The following is a 22,636-nucleotide window of genomic DNA, read 5'->3' as shown; positions in this document are numbered from 1 at the left end:
GTGTTTACATCTCACCTCTAAGTTTGATGCTTTGCCGCCTTTGAGGCAAAGCTCTATAGACTTTTGGATGTTCTTTTCAGTTATGTTAATTTTATAGGTTTCTGTTGGTTGAGTTCCAGGTACACTCTATGGTTATCTTAATAACTGTATAACGTCATCTGGAAAGCGACTTTTAAAGAAATGGATCTGTCATCCACTGAATGATGTAGATAAAATCAACTGTAGGCTTAATGTGGTTGAGGAACTCATGGCACATTCCGAAGTTATGCTGCTAGTTGCTCAATATCTTCGCAAGCTTCCAGATTTGGAAAGATTGCTAGGACGAGTTAAAGCTAGCTTTCAGTCATATAATTTACTTGTACTGCCTTTGATTGGAGCAAAAGTTCTAAAACAGCGAGTAAGTCTTGTCTACTTCTAGCTTGAGATAATGGCAAACCATTCTCTTTTCCTTGTCTGTTCTGAACTGCTAATCATTTATATAGTTTTGGGTCCAGAACTCGGTGTTCTTTGTTCACTCCTGAATATAGTTGGTGCATAATATCATTCAGAGATAATGATATCCCTTTTTGTAGAAGAATGTGTTTTATAAATTCCTTTGGGGTATTCACAATACTCAATTGTCTGGTTGGTGCAGGTGAAAGCATTTGGTTCTCTCATTAAAGGCCTACGTGTTGGAATGGATCTATTGATACTTCTGCAGAATGAGAGGCAAATTATGTTATCGTTCTCTAAAGTTCTAAAACTTCCAGCACTAAGTGGTAATGATGGGCTTGATAAATTCCTTACTCAATTCGAAGCAGCTGTAGAAAGTGATTTCCCCAACTACCAGGTCTGGTTATTTATTATTTTTTTTGTTAACTATAATTGTATCTACGACTATCCTGCTTTAAATTTAAATGTATCTTGTGAATGCTTACTGATCCACTAGCATGTCAAGCATCTGCTGTTGCCCATTGTCAACGTGTACAGTGCTATATCAGCTAGTTTATCTGATTCCATGGTGGACATCACCCGCAGATATATTTATGATATAATCTGAGTTCATACCATTGGCTTCTCTGTCATAAAACCAATTCATTCAAGAACTAGATTTTTACCCAAGAAATACAATCTTCGAAAAGCTTGCCCCCTAAAATTGGGTCACCATCTCATTCTGGTTTCCTTGAAATTTTGTAGTTCAAGAAGATAATTGGGTTCTCAAATAGTTCTGTTCTTTTATTTTATTGTTGTATTTGTGTTATTTAAAGAATGTGAACAACTTGAACAAATGATTATTATGAATTTTAGTATTCTTTCAGTGCTTAAATATTCCAATGAGGGAAAAAGATAATAGTGAACAATCTATTTTGTTTATCAATGTGGATAGCATTGGCACCGCCAGCTCCAGCATTAAACCTCGGAATACTTTCCTATCATTCAAAATGTATGGATGCATTTTCTGGAGGTTTAATTGATCCATGCATAGGGGCAATAGCATGACTCATGCTTTGGAAGTTGACACTTGGGTGTTAGCCTTAAACTAGAGGTGGGGATGATAATACCACTTTTTAGACCAAGAACATTTATTTATTTATTTTGCTAATAGATCAAGAACATTTAATTAATAAAATAAACTATGCCTCTCACATTATCTCTGGTATTTTGCTCTCTCAATGATCTTATTTGTTATATACTGCATAATCCATCGCTGTAATATTTTTGATGTCAATATGTGCCTTGATCATGGCCACTGTAGAAAAGTGTTGTAGATTCATGATTTATGGCTGATCCAGCATGTGTGTCCAAGTCATGAATACTTGAACTAATTTTGTAGGCTTATCACTTGAATTTCCCAATTATAAGGTCAACTAAATAATAACTGAAGATATAAGCAATATGTTTTGTTAATAACTTATTGATGCTAATTTTGGAAAATGTAAGTATAAGATTGCATGTCAAAAGTTAGGTAGGGTGTCTAATTGCATCTCATTGAGGGAACTCTCCCTCTCTCGCCCACACAAGCACGCATTGCATGTCTCCCTGCTTTCTTCTTTACTTATTTGGATGATGATATTTTTGTCTACCTGTTCATAAGAAATCATGGAATGTGGCTGATGTAATGCATGGTACCAGGACCATAATGTGAAGGACTCGGATGATGAAATACTCTCAATTCTGACTGAGTTATTTATTGAGAAAGCTCATGAATGGGCTGAACTTATCCAAGCCATAGATTGCATTGATGTCCTAAGATCTTTTGCAATCACTGTACATTCTGCATGTGGGGCAATGTCCAAACCTGTCATTTTACCTTGCTCTAACTCTTCTAGTTCTATTTCTTCCCAAATAACTAGAGGACCCATTCTTAAAATCAAAGGGCTATGGCATCCTTATGCCCTTGGCGATAATGGAGAGTTGCCTGTTCCAAATGATGTAAACCTTGGAGAGGACACAGATGGTTATCACCCCCGAACTTTACTGTTGACTGGACCAAATATGGGTGGCAAATCTACTCTTCTACGTGCTACTTGTCTAGCTGTTATACTGGCGCAGGTTTGTTTTCTTGTGTTAAATATGGAACCTGAAAAACAGAAGAATAAATAATGGTTTCTGTAGTTTTGGGTACTGTAAATATTATGATATAGTATTTTCCCCTTTTATAAGAGTAAATTTTGCTATGGCTTGCAGCTAGGCTCTTATGTGCCCTGTGAGATGTGTGTTCTTTCACTTGTGGATATCATTTTCACAAGGCTCGGCGCCACTGACCGAATCATGACAGGCGAGAGTGAGTTCTCTCTGGCGAGTTTGGTGACTGATATCCTGACTGCTTAAATCAGTTTTATGGTTTAAAATTTTCTTGAGGGCTTTTTCAAGAGTTGGATTTTTATTAATTGTTATTTAATTGTTATAGTCCATGTTGCATGTGTCTGTTCAAAAATAATAGGCAGTACCTGCAATGTTAGGCAACAAAGAGGGAGAAAGAATTGGTGGTGCTGTTGTAATTTAATTGAGGCACCGATTATATGTGATGATTAGGTTCATTTACTGGTGGCATTGATATTTACTCTGATTTAGGTTCAATAGAGGATAATTGAATGTTAGTGATGGACGGACAGGTTGTCAAAGAACTGCTAATACGTTGATGGATATAAAAAGTAGTGTTTGATCAATGTTTATTGATTCAAGAACTGTACCCAACAGATCCTCAGATTGGGTAAACTGCAATGATGATATTCTATTATTCCTATTCCAACTGTTGCTCCTCAATTTTCCATGCATTGTTTTTGTTCTCTTTGAATGGTCTCTTTATCTGAGGCATCAGTAAAGCTGATTCAAGGTTCCTTGATATTTTTGGAGCTTATTCTAAGACGTGGAGGGGTAGGGGACTTGTGTTTAAAGCATTATAAACCCAACTACTCAAACAAGCACCTTTAAAATTTGCTTCTCTGGTCACTTGTTCACGCTTAACCTCTAATTTTTGTAGGTACCTTCTTTATTGAGTGCGCAGAAACTGCATCAGTTCTTCAAAATGCTACACAAGATTCTCTGGTTCTTCTTGATGAATTAGGGCGAGGAACAAGCACTTTTGATGGATATGCCATTGCTTATGCTGTGAGATTTCAGTAGTTACTCTTGTTACTTGATACAACTCCTTGAAATATGCTCTTGATAGATAACAAGTATCATGTACTTTCACACTAAACAAATTAAGATTTTTCCATAGTGCAGGTGGTAAGAATGTGATCTTTGTTCAGGTCTAGGTTTTCTAGTTGTGCAATAACTAATGTGTACATAAACATAAAAGGACATTAGCATATGTACGCATTCATTCTCCATTAAGCGTAACTATATTATGTGTTCAAACACAGGTTTGTGCAGTGCTGTCGTCAAAGAATATGACACTATTGGAATTTGTGGTGAAATCAATTAACCCTTTACTTTATAGGTTCTATGTTTTAACAGTAGAGATAGATATTGCTCATCTGTTTCAGGATTTGGTTAGATGGATAGGTCTAAACCATAAATAGCAACAATTTGCCTAATATGTGAAGCTAGATGAATTGGTGTCTTTTAAGGAACTGCATAAAAAAAGGCAGCCGCGCAGAGAGCACAGAGCCAACTATTCTTTTGCCTTTTACTAAAGGAACTGCATAAAAAGACTGGATGCAAGAACTTCTAGATCAAAAATATTGAGCTAGCAATGTATTAACCATTCAATTGTTTAAAATTTATATTCTGTCTTGGCTTGTAATTTGTAATTGACAGGTATTTCGTCATCTAATTGAGAAGGTCCACTGTCGATTATTGTTTGCTACACATTATCACCCACTGACAAAGGAGTTCGCTTGTCACCCTCATGTTACATTGCAACACATGGCCTGCACTTTCAAGTTAAATTTCGAGACCCCATCTCAAGGCGCGAAGGAGTTGGTTTTCCTGTACAGGTTAGCCTCTGGAGCATGCCCGGAGAGCTATGGAATGCAAGTGGCACTAATGGCCGGGATCCCAAAACAGGTGGTTGATGCTGCATCTAGGGCTGGGGAAGCAATGAAAGAACGGATTGGAGAAACCTTCAAGTCCAGTGAACAGAGATCTGAATTCTCGTCTCTCCACGAAGAGTGGTTGAAGGCCCTCTTGACTATCTCAGGGACACGAGAACAGAATGTTGACTGCATCGATGCATTCGACACGTTGTTTTGCTTGTGGCATGAACTGAGAAGCTCGTATCAACCTGGCAAATAAGCTGAATGTAAGATTGGAAACGGTGGCAACTGTACTAGAAATATTTGACGTAGTTGTAACATGTTGTCTTTTTGTGGAAGAGAATCCAACAGGAGCTCCCTTATTTTGTACATCTTGCTGTATAGAAGTGCTTAATTTAGTATTTTACAAATTGTATGCGAATGCTATGTAGCTTACATTTTCCTTATAGATCGGTTTGCTAAAATATTTTGAAAATATCTTATTTATCTTTTATATATTCTTTATAATTTATCTGTTTATTTTAGTCTAGTAAACTTATATGTGCTCGTGGTATATCTTCTATAACACTATAGGAACACAATGTTCTCTTGCTTTTAACACTATTCAAAAGTTTAGAGAATCTCAATTGCTGGAGGAGGCATCACGGCTCAAGCTGAAGACTTGTATGCTCAATTGGGCTTCTGCTCGGCTGGAGGTACTTGAATTCTGGATCATTATTTAGTTACTTACTGTCATCCGTTTGGACATAGATCAGTGTCAATGGTTCGGATTGGTTCAGTTTTGTAAGAATTTAGTAATTGAATTATTTTTAACGGTTTCGAAAAAAGAAGAACCGTAACCGAATCATTACATATATAAAATCAAACTATGATTAATCTGTCGCATCGGACCGGTTTCGGTTCTATCCAATTAATATTTAGTTTTTAAACATTTTTGTAAAATATGAAATTAAAAATAAATTTGTTAATTAAAATAAATTCATAACTTCATTAATGCTTCAAATCTTGAAGTAAAAATAGAACAAAATAATTCATAGACTATCTCAAGATTATATCAACCATTTCATATAGTAATAATGCATAAAAATTTAAAAATAAAAGAGTTCGTGAATAACAATAACTAACAAAAAAGAAATAAACAAAAACTAGTAATTTAAAATTACAAATAATAATATATTTATGCGTATGTATATATATATATCTAAAAAATTATAATATATATACAAGTATAATATCAGTTTCAGTTCGGTTCAAATCACAATTTGAAAAGAAAAATCACTAACCAAATTAAATATATCGGTTCTTAATTTTTTAGAATCAGAATCTAACTGTTGAACTATAGAACCAATTCAAAAAGGCACGGTTTGGTTCGGCTCGATTTGGTCTGATTCATCGGTTTTCGAATATTTTTTGACACCCTTAATGGATACAGTCTATTTCATGTGTGGAAAACCTCAACCTTATTCAGTTTTTTAATTTTTTTTATTTATAGTCATTTTCCTAAGATCATTTTGCGTATATATATGCATATATATACTTTGCTGAGAATTTTATGTTTTATTTTTCAGTCTCTATCTTTTTTTACAATTTTTTTTTCATCCCATCACATGATAATTGAATTCACGTGCAGAATTTTACTATTGTCCAGAGGATTATTTAATTAGCATATAAAAAAAGAAAAAAAGAAAAGGAAAGACCCAGAAAACGTAACAATTGAATTCGCAATTATATTTTATTTGGTAATTCAAGTTTGGGCCTTAAAATAGTTGAGTTGATGGGTGCGTATGTGCCTATAAACTAAATTAATTTGGGTTAACGGTGTTAAAATCCTAACTCTTAATAATGCTTATTATATTTTTCTTTTTATCCGTACAACATTGCAATGAGTAAATAACGTGAAAAATTCTGTGCATGCTTCAAACCCGCAACTCAAAGACACCTAAGGAGAGGCGATGGGTAGAAATCTTCAAATAATCATTTCTAGTCGTTATGAAGTTAAGTTTATTTATAGACCATAAAAAATCCATCAAAATTCCATAGCCTCTTATTGAGCGAACATTGAGCGTATCTTTCTCATACTTATTCCGTCTGTCCTTGTTCAAATAGTGGAAAGAACAAGGCTTTGTTATATTCCCAAACTACCCTCCCACAATGGTCATTTGCATGCCCCAAGAAAACAGCCACCTAACTAACATTTCATACATTCTTAACTGTTTCTCCGAGCTTTCCAGGAACAGAATTTCACCGGGAAAATTTCACAATGGAGGAAGTAAAAGATCAAAAAATTCAAGAAGAAGAGGAGGAGGAGGAGGAGGAGGATGAGGTAAACAAGAAGAAAACGAGGAAGATGGCGAGGCTCAAGGGGAAGGAACTAGGGCTGTCTTGCATGTTGAACACAGAAATTGGGGCTGTCCTGGCAGTGATGAGGCGGCCTCATGATCTAAACTCCCCTTTCCTGCATGCCCAGGATGACCACTATGACACTTCAATCCTGCAATCATTGAAATCCCTGAGAGCCCTCATATTCAATCCTCAACAGGAATGGCGAACCATGGATCCATCCATGTATCTCTCCCCGTTCCTGGATGTGATACAGGGTGACGACATCCCTGCTTCTGCAACCGCGCTGGCCCTTTCGTCCATTCTTAAGATCCTCAAGCTGGAGATATTCGATGACAAGACTCCCGGGGCCAGAGAAGCCATCAATTCAGTTGTGACTGCGGTGACATGCTGCAGGTTGGAGAGGACTGTCCCGATTGCTGAAGATGTGGTGATGATGAGGATTTTGCAGTTGCTGACAATCATTATGAGGCACCCTGCATCCATCCTGCTCACAGATCATGCTGTTTGCACCATTGTCAACACATGTTTTCAGGTGGTTCAACAGTCGGCCAACCGGATGGATTTGCTCCAGCGAGGTGCAAGATACGCGATGCAAGATCTGGTGCAGACCATATTCTCCCAGTTGCCTGACATTGAGGTGAATGATTGGGATAATTCTGAGTCTGACACTGAGGACAGCAATTTGGACTCTGGTTATGGCATCCATTCTGCAGTTGATATCTTTCATTTCTTGTGCTCTTTGCTTAATGTGGCTGAAAATGTGGATTCTGAGGGAGTGGCTGCTCAAACTGCTGACGAAGATGTTCAGCTTTTTGGAATGGTTTTGATCAATTGTACGCTGGAACAGAGCGGCGATAGCATAGGAAGCCATCCCAAGCTTTTGAGGATGGTGCAGGATGACCTATGCCACCATTTGATTCACTATGGAACAAGATCAAGCCCACTGGTTCTTTCTATGATATGCAGTACTTTCTTGAATATCTATCACTTTCTTCGCAGGTCAGAATCAAGATCAAGCCCCCAAACATGTTTTTTTTTTTTTTTCAGTTTCCATTTGAATTTGGAGAAACGATAATGAAGGCGAGTTTTTACTACTTTACTTTTGCAGGTCCATTCGCCTTCAAATGGAAGCTTTCTTCACCTTTGTATTGTTTACTGTTGTGGGTTCGGCAAACTTTGCCCAATTACACGAAGTTGCAATTGAAGGAATTGTGAACTTCTGCAGGCAACCAACATTTGCAATTGAAGCCTATGTAAATTATGATTGCGATCCCGTTTATTGTAACATGTTTGAAGAAATAGGCAAGGTGCTATGCAAGCATGCATTTCCAACTGTTGGTGCTTTAACAAGTTTGCAGGCCCAAGCCTTTGAGGGTCTCATAGTCATAATTCACAATATTGCCGACAACATAGACGAGGAAGGCGATTCAAGCCCTTCGGGGCCATACCCAGTTGAAGTTTCCAAGTACACTCCTTACTGGGTAGAGAAATCCAAAGATGAGAATGATTTGGAAGGTTGGGTGGATTTTGTGAGGGTAAGAAAGGCTCAAAAACGGAAAATATTGATTGCTGGGAACCATTTCAATCGAGATGAGAAGAGAGGTTTGGAATATCTTAAGTTTTCTAATTTGGTCTCTGATCCTCCGGATCCAAAAGCTTTTGCTATCTTCTTTCGCTACACTCCCAGACTAGACAAAACCAAGATTGGAGATTATCTTGGGGACCCTGGCGAGTTCAACCTTCGAGTTCTTAAAGAATTCGCTGACACTTTCAAATTTTCTGGAATGATTCTTGACACAGCTCTTCGTACTTACCTAGAGGCTTTCCGATTACCAGGAGAGTCTCAAAAGATTCAGAGGATTCTTGAACCATTTTCCGAGAAGTTCTATGATCAACAAACATCAGAAGTATTTGCAGACAAGGATGCAGTGCTCGTCCTTTGCTACTCCCTCATCATGCTCAACACCGATCAACACAATCCACAAGTTAAGAAGAAAATGACAGAAGAGGAGTTCATAAAGAACAACAGAGCAATTAATGCGGGGAAAGATTTGCCTAGAGAATACCTATCCGAGCTCTTTCATTCCATTTCGACAAATGCAATCACAGTCTTCAGTCAATCCGGTTTGCCAGTAGAGATGAACCCGACCAGGTGGGTTGAGATGATGAATCGGGCCAAACTTATGCAGCCATTCGTGTTGTGTGATTTTGATCGTAGACTTGGGAGAGATATGTTTGCTTCCATCGCCGGTCCTTCAGTTGCAGTACTCACAGCAATCTTTGAACAAGCTGATGAAGAAGAAATCTTGCATGAATGTATTGAAGGGCTGTTGTCGGTAGCTAGAATTTCTCAGTATAGATTAGAAGACACTCTGGATGAGCTGCTTGCCTCATTTTGCAAATTCACGACACTTTTGAACCCTTATGCATCGGCAGAAGAGACCCTTTATGCTTTTGGCCACGATATGAAGCCCAGATTGGCGACCCTGGCCGTTTTTACTATTGCAAACAATTTTGGAGAATCAATCCGAGGGGGATGGAGAAACATCATTGACTGTTTGTTGAAACTCAAGAGGCTTAAGCTACTTCCACAATCCATCGTTGAGCCCGACAACTTTTCCACCTCATCTTTTGACCATGAGACAAACCCAAGATCTGAGTCGGGTGTGCTCTTTCGTGGTCAAAGCCTGAAACGTGGGCATGCTCGCAAGGGCTCTAGCATGATTGGTCGATTCTCGCAGTTTCTGTCAATGGAGAACGTAGAGGAAAACTTAAATCTTGGGGTGAGTGAATTTGAGCAGAATTTGAAGGTGATCCAGCAATGCCAAGTTGGGAACATCTTCAGCAGTAGCTCAAAATTGCCGGAAGAAGCTCTGCTGAATCTGGGGCGGTCCCTGATATTTGCTGCTGCTGGGAAAGGCCAGAAGTTTAGCACACCAATTGAGGAAGAAGAAACAATAGGATTCTGTTGGGATCTGGTCCAAATTATTGTATTTGCCAACATTCATCGGTTCACCACATTTTGGCCGCAGTACCATGATTACTTGTTGGCGGTCACTCAATTCCCCCTGTTTTCCCCCATCCCCTTTGCAGAGAAGGCCGTTATAGCCCTTATAAAGATTGGCCTCAAGCTCCTCGCTTCGTATCAAACGGAAAAACTACCCGAGGAACTCATTTTCAAATCTATAAATTTCATGATGAAGTTGGACAAGGAAATCATCGAGACCTGTAGCGATTTCCTTGCACAATCAGTGAGCATAATGATCACGGAGTACCCGGCAAACTTGCAAACTGCACTTGGATGGAAGTCAGTCCTGCATTTGTTGTCCATCCTTGGTCGGCTCCCACAAGCCTATGATCGGGGAGTTGAGACACTCATAACGTTGATGTCTAATGGGAGTCACGTTTCGCGTGTCAACTACAATTATTGTATTGAATGTGCATTTGGGTATATTGCACTGAAGAACACTCCATTAGAGAAGAACCTAAAGATAATGGACTTGATGTCGGATTCTGTCAACTTGCTGGTCCAATGGTACAAAAGCGATCAGTACTCTGATCCCGGGAGCACCGTTAGTATGTCGAGTGCCACCAGTGGCTCTTGTATGGAAGATAACTCGAAAGCCATCATCACTTTTTTCGTGAAGCTTGGGGAAGCTCTGCGAAAGACTAGCTTGGCACGGCGAGAAGAGATCAGAAACCACGCAATCCTGTCTCTGCAAAAGAGTTTCAAACTAGCCGAGGAGCTATCCTTCACACCCGCAAATTGCATCTACTTCTTCAACCTTGTGGTGTTTGCCATGGTGGACGACCTACACGAGAAAATGCTCGAGTACTCGAGGCGGGAGAACGCGGAGAGGGAGATGAGGAGCATGGAGGGGACTCTGAGGATTGCAATGGAGCTGTTGACTGAAGCGTACTTGCAGTTCTTGAAAACAATCTATGAGAGTTCAAACTTTAGGACATTCTGGCTGGGAATCCTGAGAAGAATGGACACTTGCATGAAGGCCGATTTGGGGGAGTATTATGGGCAGTCCAAAGTGCAAGAAATTGTTCCCGAGCTGTTGAAGAAGATGATCATGACCATGAAAGAAAAGCACATCTTGGTCAGGAAGGAAGGTGATGATCTATGGGAAACTACCTATATCCAGATACAGTGGATTGCTCCCTCCCTCAAGGACGATCTATTTCCAGAAGATGAGTTTTGATTAGAGTCTAATTCCAACTCATCATCTCATTCATTTAGATTTTTTTTATTTTTTTTGAATCACTGCTTTAAATTACAATAATAATTAATTAGGTCAAATAAAAAAAGAAAAAAATCCATTTTTGTCATTGATGTGGAGAGAGGCAATATATGAAATGAGGTTAGTAAACAATATATTATAACGAAATTATATTCCCAACCCGTGAAATTACTCTTCACAATCCACCCCATGCAAAATGCAAGGGAGAGAGAGGGGGTCAGTTGCCATGATCGCCCCCCCCCCCCCCCAAAATTCCAATTTTAACCTCAATAGAAAAGGGAGAGAGAGAGGGTCAGTTGCCATGATCGCCCCCCCCCCCCACATATATATATATACATACACACACGATTCGGCCATAGCAGTCGCACAGAGAAAAAAAAAGAGAGAGTGGGCCGACCCACACACACAGATATATATATATACACACACACGCATGGCCATGGCAGCCGCGGCCATGGATCTAGCCATGGCAGCAGTCGGGGAACCTAGCGTTCCCCGACTCGGGGCGATGGTGGCAGTATTGCGGCCGTCGCCGCCGCGGCTAACGAAGGTAGCGATGCTGCCATCGTCACCAGGGTAGGGAAGGGTCGGAGCAAAGGTTTCAGAAACCTCCGTACGTGCGGGGGTTTCTCCAACCTCCACACCTCGCGGTACGGAGGTTTGATAATCCTCCGTACCGCGAGGTGCGAAGGTTTCTGATGGTCGCAACTGCCATGGCTGCGGCCATGTTTTTGTGTGTGAGTGTGTATATATATATATATATACATATGTGTGTGTGTGTGTTGGGCTAGGTTCTATGGCTGCGGCCATGCTTTGTGTGAATGAGTATATATATATATATATGTGTTGGGGGGGGGGGAAGGAGGAGTTGGCCATGGCCGACCCACTTTCTCTCTCTCTTTCTCTTTCTTTCTTTCTGTGCGATTGCCATGGCCGAATCGTATGTGTATATGTATGTGTGTGGGTCGGCCATGGCAGCCAACCCACTCTCTCTCTCTTCTCTCTGCTACAGCTGGGGTTAAAATTAAAATTTTAAAATTGGTAGAGCATTTTACATGAAGTGGATTGTGGAGAGTAATTTCACGGGTTGGAAATAGAATTTCCCAATATTATATATCCTTTCTGACAAGTTCAACCATCACCTTCCCATCTAACTTCCCTTCCATAATAATTCTATTTTCCAATCACAAATTCCATGAGAATACTACGTATTGAGAGAGAGAGAGCGGTGGCCATGAATGCAAACATGGAGAGAGTCACGTACGTAAATGCATGGGTATGCAAGCTGGACGAGTCCTGCAAAGTTGGTGGCGGACCAACCATATTTCCTCATTTTATCTTCTGTTTGCTTACAAAGAAAATGCAAGAAAATGTTGGAAAATAATAATTTCAAATCACTTTTTTCATTAACAAATTTATATATACACATAAATTTATCATTACCACCGAAGGATGTTTGCTAAGAAAACCCATAAATTTACTTCAAGTTTAGTGCAAAATAAAGAATAAATTATATAATAATATATTTGTTATGTCATAAAACAAGCATCATTAAAAGTCCAAGAGCCCAAAATGTCATTTTGAGTTGAAAGACATAAATTTTTCATACACAGAAAGTTTCACACAAATGCGCAAATATGATAATTCTGACATTTAAAAATTTGTCTGGGAAGATAATCAATTATCCATAAAGAATTCTAATTCTAAAATGATTTCGGAATGTTGAGATAAATATCATCTCTAAGAAATTTCATCCCCAAAAAAGGCAAGACAAACTTTGTCATTCATAACAATTTTAGTCTCAGTCAAACTAGAATTAATCGAGATAAACATCATTTATAAAGGATAAATGTCATTTATAATAATTCTAGTTTTAGTACAATTTTTTTCATCTTACTCAGTGTCTGATTTAAGTATATATCGGAGTATTTATGCGAGAATCTCCCCGCGCCCTTGATTGTTTTCTTATTTTTGCAGATTCAGATAACTTAACAACGACGTTTCTAATCAAATAAATTCATTGTTATATTTAATAAATAATAATATTAATTTCATTACTTAATTAATGTGCAGCTTTTTAACCCCGTGAATTTAAAATAATAAAGTAAAGAAGGTGCATGGGAAACTTGAAAATCAGTTTACAGGTTGGCTAGCCTTCACATGTATACAATATTAAATAATTATTTTACCATTGCATGATGTCTTCTATGTATATATATGTCTATATACGGAACCAAGGAGTTTTAACTCGGGGGATCAAGTTTATATAGTGCTAGTGATGAGAACGCCGGTGGCCGGGAAGTGCTTTCTGGTGGCAGTGTGGTGCTTCTTGGTTGTTAGGAGTATTGAGGGTAGGAAATTGGAGGAGAAGAATGTTAAGGATGTGAAGAACCCAGAGTGGTTCTTTGATGGAATCCCTGGTTGGGTTGGCTGCCGCAAAGGTTCGACTGTTGGGCGCTCTTTCAGTTTTGGTAAGGGAGTGGGATTTAGTTTCAGTTATGGGAAGCTTGGAAACAATGTAACAAAACCTGATTGTGCCGGAAAAGGTGGTGGAGGTAGTGCTAATAATGGTGGTGGGATTGGTGGGGGTGGAGTGGTTGGTGGGGTAGGTGGCAGCGGTAAACACCATAAGAAGAATAAGAAAAAGGATCATCATCATGGAGGGGGTGGAATTAGTCATGGAGGAGGTGGTGGTGGAATTGGCAAGGGAATTGGTGGCGGTAGCGGAGGAGAAGGGGGCATAGGAGGCAAAGGAGGAGGAGGTGGTAGTGGCAAAGGAACTGGTGGAGGAGCTGGACAAGGAGGTTCTGGTGGCGGAATAGGGGGAGGTGGTGGTGCTGGCGGGGGTATTGGAGGTGGAGGTGGTGCGGGCGGAGGCATTGGTGGCGGTGGCGGTGGAGGAGTAGGTGGTGGGAGCGGTGGCGGTGTTGGTGGAGGAATAGGTGGTGGTGGAGGTGGTGCCGGTGGGGGAATAGGTGGAGGTAGTGGCGGTGGTGCCGGTGGGGGAATAGGTGGAGGTAGTGGCGGTGTTGGTGGAGGCATAGGTGGTGGAGGTTGTGCTGGCGGGGGAATAGGTGGTGGTGGTGGGGGGGGAATAGGTGGAGGTAGTGGCGGTGCGGGTGGAGGCATAGGTGGTGGAGGTGGTGGTGGGGGGGGAATTGGTCGAGGCGAGGGCGGTGTGGGTGGAGGAATAGGTGGTGGAGGTGGTGCTGGTGGGGGAATAGGTGGCGGGGGTGGTGGTGTAGGCGGAGGAATAGGTGGTGGTGGTGGTGTCGGAAAGGGTATTGGAGGGGGAGGCGGATTTGGAGGAGGCATTGGCACAGGAGTTGGTGGGGGAGTAGGTGGTGGCTTTGGGGGAGGTACAGGCAAAGGAATTGGCGGTGGAACAGGGGGTGGCGGCGTTGGAGGAGGTATTGGAAAAGGAATTGGGGGAGGGTTTGGAGCCGGCGGCGGTGTTGGCAATGGCATCGGTGGTGGTGGTGGAGGAGGTGGAGGTGGTGGTGGTGGTGGTGGTGGAATAGGTGGTAGAGGTATTTGAGCATAGATGCTTGCTTTCTCCACAACATTGAAATAAAGGAACCATGAAGTTAAAATAACTACTTTCAGATGTGATGTTTTTAGCTTGTATCTTTGTGCATTGCACTTAAGCTTCCTCTTCCCCTCTCTGTGTCTCTCTGTCTGTCTCTACCTTTCAAATTAGCCTAGTTCTCAACAACTATGTGTCATCCTATCAACTTTGTACCATTTGTCTTAGATTTCTTATAATGTAATTGTTTGATGTTGCATTAATTTACTTCCTTTCTTCCTTTCCTCTTTATCATTGAAAAATTTCAGAGTTAATTCATCAACATGTCTCAAATGAAATTGGAGAGCTCGAATTTTGTATAGCCAGTCTCACTAAAGAAGATTTCCAGAACAAAGTAAAGGCTGAAATGTCCAATCCATCCTATATATCTTCTACCTAGTATCAAAGCTTCCATGTGGACGATATGTCTGCAACAGCTTCTCCAACTGTCAAATAGAGTCCATTCAACCTCCACAAGTCAAGAAGCTTCGAGCTCTTGAGCTTTTCCATCACACCTCCCACAGGATTAACCAGCACAAGCTGCCAAAACAAGCAACAACTAATACTAAACAAAGCTGTAATTTAGTATGCAAATCTGATATATCTATATCCTTGCCTGAAGCGATCTCCGGTCCATTGTCACGTTCAGTTCGTATAGGGCATCAAGTCCGCTAGAATCAATTGCTGTTACCGCTGAAAAGATTCATAAAGATATTGTTTAGCAACTCTTAAATCAGGTTGATCAGTAGAGTAATTGCAAGGCTCACCTTTCATATCCAAAATCACACATTTTAGAGATGTTTCTTTATTGTTTTGGATCCTCTCCTCCTCCTCCCTGACCAATCTTAATATCCTGCTAAATCTTTGAACTTCAGCTATGAAGAAACATTTGAATTTCATAGAACTGCATAGTCATGATTCTACAACAAGATTAATCGGGAAACAGTAACCATTGTTTTGAGAAACAGTTCTAACCTTTCTTGGAGATAGGTTGAATTCGCAAAATAGATGGGAGACTCAATGCTTAAGATGAGGAAAGATGGAACCCTCAAAACGTTCTCGTAATGGCTGAGACTTTGGTAGACTTGAGTGCCCGGGATATTCCCCATTACATTGGTGTTTGGCCTTGTAATGTGGAGGATAATCTTTAAGATCGACACGCCAACCTTTACTTCCAGCAAAAGCATAAGAATTTTTCTAAGCAGTCCATGGTGAGCAAGAGGGAAATTTTGTCTTAAAAGGCGCTAAAATAAGCCCAAACAAGGTAATAAGAAACTTTTTCTGCAAAATCAAATACAAGTGAAGAAATTTTAGAGGAGGACGCGGGTGAGGAAATTACTGCAATGGCGAGGCCCATCTGAACAGAGAGAAATAGAACTCCAAAGAATGAACATAGACAGGCCAAGAAATCAAGCTTGTCGATCTTCCACAACCGGATGGCAGCTTTGTAGTCGATTAGCCCAATGACAGCCGTTATGATAATTGCTGCCAAGACAAAATTTGGAGTGTAATAGAAAAGTGGCATGAGAAACAGAAGAGTCACAAGCACAGCTGCTGCCATCACTATGTTTGAAAAGGCAGTTTTTGCTCCAGCATTGTGGTTGACAGCAGATCGAGAGAAAGATCCTGTGAGTTCATTTGATTAGAAAGGTTTTGTATATGACAACGAATGAAGTATAGAAAAATATAGATAAATCATTGAGTACCTGTAGTAACATAGCAAGAGGAGAAGGAGCCGGCAATGTTCATTAGCCCGATTGCTGTCATTTCTTTATTGCCATCAAGCTGATAATTCTGCAGCGAGGCGAATGTTCTACCAACTGCAATTCCTTCCTATGAAAGAATGACACCAATGGCTTCAAAGGTCAATGGGTTTAAAGGGTTAAACTCATTTAGTATGGGTTCTACTTACTGTGAGAGACAACATCCCAGTTATGACACCGGTTTTGATACAGAGGCCTAGATGAGGGCCGTGAAAATACAGAAATTTCAGTGAAGACGGGTTAAGACCCTTTGGCAAGGTACCTATCTGTTTGAAAATAATGATCCATTAGCTACTGAGAAAGAAAATGAAGTTCTTTCTGTTCCTGTGTTTTTGGCATTAGAAGATGCATATATTAACTTACTATTGAGAGATCTTGTACTTCAGATCTCAGAGAAAATGTCAACAATGTTGATAGGATGACCGATACTAATGGCGCTGCTGCAGAAACCCAGAATAGCTTTGGTTTCATCGAACCCTAGAAGATGAACAAGATGTTGAAATGTGATTTAGAATTAGTCCCATAAAACAGTTTCACTTGAATTGAAAAGTGAAGCTATATCACTCACAATTTGTCTTGCTGTGAGAAGAAATACTAGGAAACTGAAGCCCATCAAAATGGTTTGCCAGGACCACTGCACATCCAGTCACAGAACCACCTTAATCACTGGCTTTCTCTTCCGATATTTGTATATGAATTTGTTTATTTTGCAATGTAAATTTCATTAGAGCTTCTAATTCTGTTTCTAACCTCTTGTTTGTGATGGAAAACAGATGACAAAACAGGGACAATCTGCATTTTGTTGGTGAAGTGCGCAATCCCGAGCAACCCTTTAAGCTGTTGCAGGGAAACGATAATGGCTGCTCCGGCCATGAAGCCGATTAGAGTGGCCTTGGAAAGGAAATCAATTATGAATCCTGACCTGGAAAATTCCTGCTGAATTTAAGTGAAGAAACAAAAATAAAGCAAGGATTGTAATTAGCAGAAAGATCCAGTCCTAAACATATGTTTATCAACCTTTTCCAGAATCATATATAAGCCATCATTTCAAATTTTCAATTGACCTTCGTGTCTAATTTTGTTTTACAATCTCAACCTTTTCTTTTCTCACTTACAATTTGTGATGAATGAAACAATTTTTTGAAATCTTTTTCACTTTAAACTGTTAAGAGTTCAATCAATAAAAATTTACTTTGGAGATAAAGCTACACATTTAAGAAAAATACCATTTGATATATCTTAATAATCGAGTTGAGATTGATCCCAGACCCGGGAATCTTTGTCCTAATAGAACCCGGGAAAGGGAATCCGATGAGTTCACAGGGGAAGTGACGAGAACGGATCAAGATTTGATCTTTGCACTAGAAAATGTACAGAAATAGCAGCAGGGCTAAGAGACAACATAATAGCAAAGTATTCATGCTTCTTAATCGCTATAATTAGTCGAAAGCATAACCATTAAGAAACACGGGCTAGGGGGACATAATTTTGGGGCAAACGAAATATGGTTCTTACCTAAATATGCCCAAAGAAGCTTGAAATACACCGGCAAAAAACGTGGAGGTAAAGGCAAGTTTAAGGTAGAGGTCTGGTTCATGAGTAGCAGATACCATCTCACTTAGCATTGTGCCCATCACCAGAGATGCTATTGAGACCGGACCAACACCAAGATGCCTAGAACTTCCAAGAACTGTGTATATTAATGGCGGCACAAAGCTTGAATCTGCCAATTTTATTCATCAAAAACCAGAAAAATTTGAAAAAAAAAGTAGTCGTAGTAGTAAATAATTTAGCTATAAACTTAACGAAATGAATGATTCATAATTAACACACATAGTCCAATTATGGGTGGAAGATGTGCAAGCTTGGCGTAACTAATTCCCTGCAATGCGAAAATGAAGATAATATTAATCACTAACCAAAAAGGCATGCAAATCATCAATTTAATTATTTAAGCACCCACCCCACAAATTATTTTTCATCCTTTCATTAATTCTCTGCACCCTAGCTATATATTCAAGGACCAGGAGAAACCAATCAGATACTCGACACATTTTCGTCTCGCTTGATTTATCATACTCTTCGTCTTTCACCTATTGCTACAACTGATCATCCTGCAAACATATTCACCAAATCCCTCTCTCTTCGACAGGTTTACCACACGTTTCCAAACTCAAGTTAGTTTCTCTGTTTCCACCTTGAGTTCGAGGGTCCGCGCGCGTTAGAGATTTTGATACAAATTAAAAATATCCGCATTATATCTCTTTATGATATCCATATCTTGAAGATGAAAATATATCTATATTATTTTTGCTTAGTTAAAAGTATAAATTTTTGTTCATCTTTTATCACCATCTTCGTAGCTAGGTCATAATAAAATGTTCTTTTCTACATTTTTTAGTCAACCTAGCCAGCTAACTTAGTGAACCCAAATACCGGGTCCTTCTTTAAATTGTGTTTTTCTGTTACAAACCATCAAATTAATTATAGCCTGGTGATGGATGATAGGACTAGTAAAGTTAAGATTTTAAATTTGAGTGTTGCGTAATCTTATATTGAAGAGTTTGACAGGTGTGCGTAATTCAGTTTCATTCGTATAATTAATGGTATCACCTATATATAATCCAAGAAATGTAAACCAGATTTTGTCCGAAAAGAAAAAGATCGAGTTAAGACAATGATGGGTCATATACATATATATGTCTGACCTGAGGAATCGCGAGGCTGGCAATGGTGAGGCCGGCGATGAAGTCGGAGCGGAAGAGCTGGAGACTGTAACAAGGAAGCCATTGAGAAATGGGAAAAATATACTGGAAGGCGAGGAGGAATTTGAGGAGAGGGGTCTGGTTTTTGAATCTGTGGAGAGGGTCATCGGGGAAGAAGATCTCGAAGAGGCGGTGCTTGAGCTTATGGAAGGTGGTTCTAGGGGGTGGCAACGAGACTGGGTGTATTTGTACAGGCGGCGAGGAGTAGGAGGAGGTGGAGGCGTCGCCGGAAATATATGGAGAGGAAACGTTTGCTCCGGTGGTGGAGCTGCTTGGACCCATGTTCTGCGGATCACACAAATAGGAGATGATGATGGTGATCTGTTGATTCCGTCATGAAAGTTTATGCAGATTTATAGGAAGAAGATTGAAAATATTATGACTTGGTAATTGAGAGAGAGAGAGAGAGAGAGATTGATAATGCAATCACCAAAATTAGCATGATCTGTACGTATGTGTCACGCACGTTACCTTATGAAAATTATTTGTAAAAATTCGGTATAATATTTTGCTGTCGCTTTTGTTGTTGGGTTGGGAGGGAGGTAGAAATTAGTTCACGTGCACAACATTTTTGTATCAAAAAATAAATAATCTATAATAATTATAAAAATAAAGTTATTGCTGGCCTCTGCTAATGAAGCTGGTTATCTCAAAATGTTAGATACATAATAATATTTTACTGGGTGGGCGGGCTAGCTGCTCTTTAAAAATGGCAGGCAACAAGACTAGTATTAAGACTGTTTCATGTCTTGCTCACTGCCCACTGCCTACTGGTGATGCATAATAATCTGTATGTATTAAGACTAGTGTTCAGTTTGTGAGTATAATTGAATTTGTGTGGGAAAGTCACCAGCTTTTTGCTCACTACCTACTGGCTACTGGGTGGGACAACCAAACAGAAAGAAAGAAAGAAACAGCCACTTGTATGTAACATGCGAGGCGGAGCGATGACTAAGGGTAAGACATTTTAGTGGGCCCAGGGGAATAATCGTTCATTCTCCTTCCGTCTATTTAATTTAATTTTAAATAATTAATCAAAATATTTTATTGACAAAATTTTATAATTTTTAAAATATAGTAATATTTGTTTATATAATATTATACGTAATGTTAGCGAGTGAAATGATATAAATATAAATATTTTTATTTTAAAACAATCAAACTAATATGGATGTAGAATAAAAAAATATTAATTTATTAATTTATTTATTTATATTTGCTTAAGCAAGTCGTTAACTTGAGTTTGTTCGTACATGATTATTGATTATGGATGTAGAATTTTGATTTTTGAAGAAGATAAGATAAAAAGCACCCGTGAACAACACTGTGTATACAGGACACTTGGGGGCACGCACAATGCACGTGCTCATGCTGCGCCTGCGTGTGAATGGAATCCTTAGTTTTCTGTTCCTTTATTTCTATATGGATTGGATTGGAACTTCATCCCAAGGCCGCCCCGTATGTATTTTCTTTTTTCCCCTGTGGATTCACTTTTTTTTTTTTTTTATTTTGAATGGGATCTCTTTCTTTAATTTTTAAATAAGATCAAATAAAATGTTGTATCCTAAATTTAGAGTCAATTTTTAATTTTATTCAATTTTAATTTTTACTTTAATTTAGTCATCAAATTTTAACTTTTATTTCAATTTTATCCTTAATTGAACAAGCATGTGACCCATCACAAGACAAATCACAAGACAAAATGACATTATTTTGGTGAAATTAATAATTAAATCTAAGGTTGGTGAAATGGCGTGTTGGGTCAACCCATATTTGGGTTGGTTGAAGCTTCTTATTAATGGCAAAAAACGAGAGAGTTTCAACAAAAGCTGGCAAAAGACGATGATGAAGTGGCTGAAGAAGACAACAAGGCAGACGATGATGGGGCTTCTAGAATCAACGACAACTAGAACGTGATTGGTTGATCGAAGTTGGAGGCAGATGAGGCCAATGATGAAAGCTCGGCCGAACAAATCAAATGTGGCCGAGGAGTTGATGACGACGGCCTGCGTGAGCCGTCAGTAAAGGCGTGCAAGAGCTGGGGGTCGCGATGGCAAGGTGGACGGCGTCCAATGACAATCGAAGGCAACAAATCTGGGTTGCTGTTAACCGCGTTGTAAGAGGAAGACAAGGTGATGGTCAGTATAAAGATGGCCAAAGATGGTGTCGCTCGCCCATGGATGGGTGATCTGTACATTTCACCATCTTCTTTGTTTTGGCTGACCGATTATTGAAGTGTACAAATCAACTATGGAAGGCAGAAACAAAAGATGAGTGGTTGATCTGTTGAAGCGTATAGATTGACCACTATACAGATTGACCAATTTGTTGAAGTGTACAATTGGGTGGTCGCCATTAATGGAAGCAAGTTGATTGCTCGATGAAGAATGAGGAAGAAAGAGACGGTTGGCGACAGTAAAGGCAAAAACAGCGACGATAAAAGGTGAAAAGCAAAAATTCTAAGTGATTTGGGAAAAAATATGAGTTTCAACCCATTAAGTGTTGGGTAGTGGGTCGGATTTGGATTAGGGTCGATTTGACCTATTACTTGGATTTCACCATTACATGGATTTCAAAATACACAAGGTAAAACAATGTCGTTTTGTCTTGTGTATTGTAGCAATATCACAAAAAAATAATGTTGTTTTGCTAATGTGTTTATTGTTGGACACGTCAACACACCACCTCAGTCATCACGTATGCTAAGGTACATGGCTGACCGATTGAGGATAATATTGAAAAAAAAAAAATTGATAATTAAATTAAAACAAATATCAAAACTACATAAAATTCAGAATACAATAATCTATTTGGCCTTTAAATAAAATTATATCACTTAAAGACTTCAATAGCTTTCATTGTGATTTGCGGAATTTAAATTTGAAATCTCCTTAATCCTATCATGTATTTTTCCATTTTCATTTACTCAAGAGATAAAATAAAGTTGACTTTATTATTAACTTTGAATTATAAAAAATTAAAATAAATAATAATATTCCAACATATCATTAGTAAAGAGTTAACAGGGGATAGAGATGAGTTTTGTAACACCCTATTTTTTTCGGACGTGTTATAACTTAGGATTTTAGGGATATATATATATATATTTTTTCCCACAAACATATAATATAAATCATTCTCTAACAATCTTGTTAAACCTTCTCAGTATATTAAAATAATAATTAATAAACTAAGACAAGTATCATTATCATAAATGTGGAAGCTAGATTAAAACCTCAAACAATACATAATCGAAACCATTTATTCATAATATAAAAATTGTATCATCGTTCAACATAACATCATTTAAATAAAATACATCATAATCAAAAGTCATGTTACAAACCACCTATAAATCGCCATTATTCTTCGACAATTCCTTTTCTTTTAGCACCATTGCTTTCACCTAGAACGTTTAAATATTTCAGGAACAAAGTTCAAATAAGATGTTGAATAATCTAAGTGAGAGTTTCAAAACAAGTTTATGAAT

At 38.9% G+C, this 22,636-nt stretch overlaps 4 protein-coding genes across 6 annotated transcripts in view; 3 read left to right on the top strand and 1 right to left on the bottom strand.

Annotated features, from left to right (window-relative positions):
* The window catches only part of LOC127795079 (DNA mismatch repair protein MSH7), a 31,493-nt gene extending 26,553 nt beyond the window's left edge, over positions 1-4,940 (top strand). The window contains exons 12-17 of the mRNA XM_052326527.1: positions 120-397; positions 635-829; positions 2,113-2,532; positions 2,668-2,764; positions 3,464-3,591; positions 4,246-4,940. Coding sequence (XP_052182487.1) covers positions 120-397; positions 635-829; positions 2,113-2,532; positions 2,668-2,764; positions 3,464-3,591; positions 4,246-4,722 — 1,595 coding nt within the window. The 3' untranslated portion in view covers positions 4,723-4,940. The remainder of the gene's footprint in view (positions 1-119; positions 398-634; positions 830-2,112; positions 2,533-2,667; positions 2,765-3,463; positions 3,592-4,245) is intronic.
* Positions 4,941-6,810: 1,870 nt separating this feature from the next.
* LOC127794615 (ARF guanine-nucleotide exchange factor GNL2-like) lies at positions 6,811-11,014 on the top strand. The gene is made up of 2 exons (XM_052325865.1): positions 6,811-7,805; positions 7,915-11,014. Exons 1-2 carry the CDS (start codon positions 6,811-6,813, stop codon positions 11,012-11,014), a joined length of 4,095 nt encoding a protein of 1,364 aa, XP_052181825.1.
* A 2,317-nt stretch (positions 11,015-13,331) lies between these two features.
* On the top strand, positions 13,332-14,700 carry LOC127794614 (glycine-rich cell wall structural protein-like). The gene is made up of 2 exons (XM_052325864.1): positions 13,332-14,541; positions 14,675-14,700. The coding sequence occupies exons 1-2, from the start codon at positions 13,332-13,334 to the stop codon at positions 14,698-14,700; spliced, it is 1,236 nt and encodes a 411-aa protein (XP_052181824.1).
* Positions 14,701-14,931: 231 nt separating this feature from the next.
* LOC127795265 (probable sulfate transporter 3.4) lies at positions 14,932-19,560 on the bottom strand. 3 transcript variants are annotated; one of them, XM_052326837.1, is made up of 13 exons: positions 19,090-19,560; positions 18,215-18,263; positions 17,897-18,104; positions 17,132-17,303; positions 16,950-17,015; positions 16,745-16,858; positions 16,531-16,647; positions 16,325-16,451; positions 15,958-16,244; positions 15,594-15,862; positions 15,386-15,471; positions 15,235-15,311; positions 14,932-15,158 (listed from the first exon to the last, which is right to left on the bottom strand). In XM_052326837.1, the coding sequence occupies exons 1-13, from the start codon at positions 19,426-19,428 to the stop codon at positions 15,021-15,023; spliced, it is 2,049 nt and encodes a 682-aa protein (XP_052182797.1). In that variant the 5' UTR covers positions 19,429-19,560; the 3' UTR covers positions 14,932-15,020. The 3 variants fall into 3 exon arrangements, with proteins under 3 accessions (XP_052182797.1, XP_052182798.1, XP_052182799.1); XM_052326838.1 differs by having other exon boundaries at positions 15,594-15,784; XM_052326839.1 differs by lacking the exon at positions 18,215-18,263 and having other exon boundaries at positions 19,090-19,306.
* Between the last annotated feature and the right edge of the window lie 3,076 nt (positions 19,561-22,636).

The sequence above is a fragment of the Diospyros lotus genome, chromosome 2 (genome assembly GCF_014633365.1).
Source record: "Diospyros lotus cultivar Yz01 chromosome 2, ASM1463336v1, whole genome shotgun sequence".
Taxonomy (NCBI): Eukaryota; Viridiplantae; Streptophyta; class Magnoliopsida; order Ericales; family Ebenaceae; genus Diospyros; species Diospyros lotus.
The sequence above is the reverse complement of the archived record's forward strand: the minus strand, read 5'-3'. Positions and strand labels throughout refer to the sequence as shown.

Excerpts from the sequence above, each read along its gene's own strand:
- LOC127794615 (XM_052325865.1), top strand. The coding sequence starts at position 6,811 with ATGGCGAGGCTCAAGGGGAAGGAACTAGGGCTGTCTTGCATGTTGAAC. Across the intron at positions 7,806-7,914 it reads ATCTATCACTTTCTTCGCAG|GTCCATTCGCCTTCAAATGG; the intron begins GTCAGAATCAAG and ends TTACTTTTGCAG.
- LOC127794614 (XM_052325864.1), top strand. The coding sequence starts at position 13,332 with ATGAGAACGCCGGTGGCCGGGAAGTGCTTTCTGGTGGCAGTGTGGTGC. Across the intron at positions 14,542-14,674 it reads CGGTGGTGGTGGTGGAGGAG|CTTGTATCTTTGTGCATTGC; the intron begins GTGGAGGTGGTG and ends TGATGTTTTTAG.
- LOC127795265 (XM_052326837.1), bottom strand. The coding sequence starts at position 19,428 with ATGGGTCCAAGCAGCTCCACCACCGGAGCAAACGTTTCCTCTCCATAT. Across the intron at positions 16,859-16,949 it reads TTCTCACAGCAAGACAAATT|GGTTCGATGAAACCAAAGCT; the intron begins GTGAGTGATATA and ends TTCATCTTCTAG. Across the intron at positions 15,472-15,593 it reads TCAACCTATCTCCAAGAAAG|GATATTAAGATTGGTCAGGG; the intron begins GTTAGAACTGTT and ends AAGATTTAGCAG.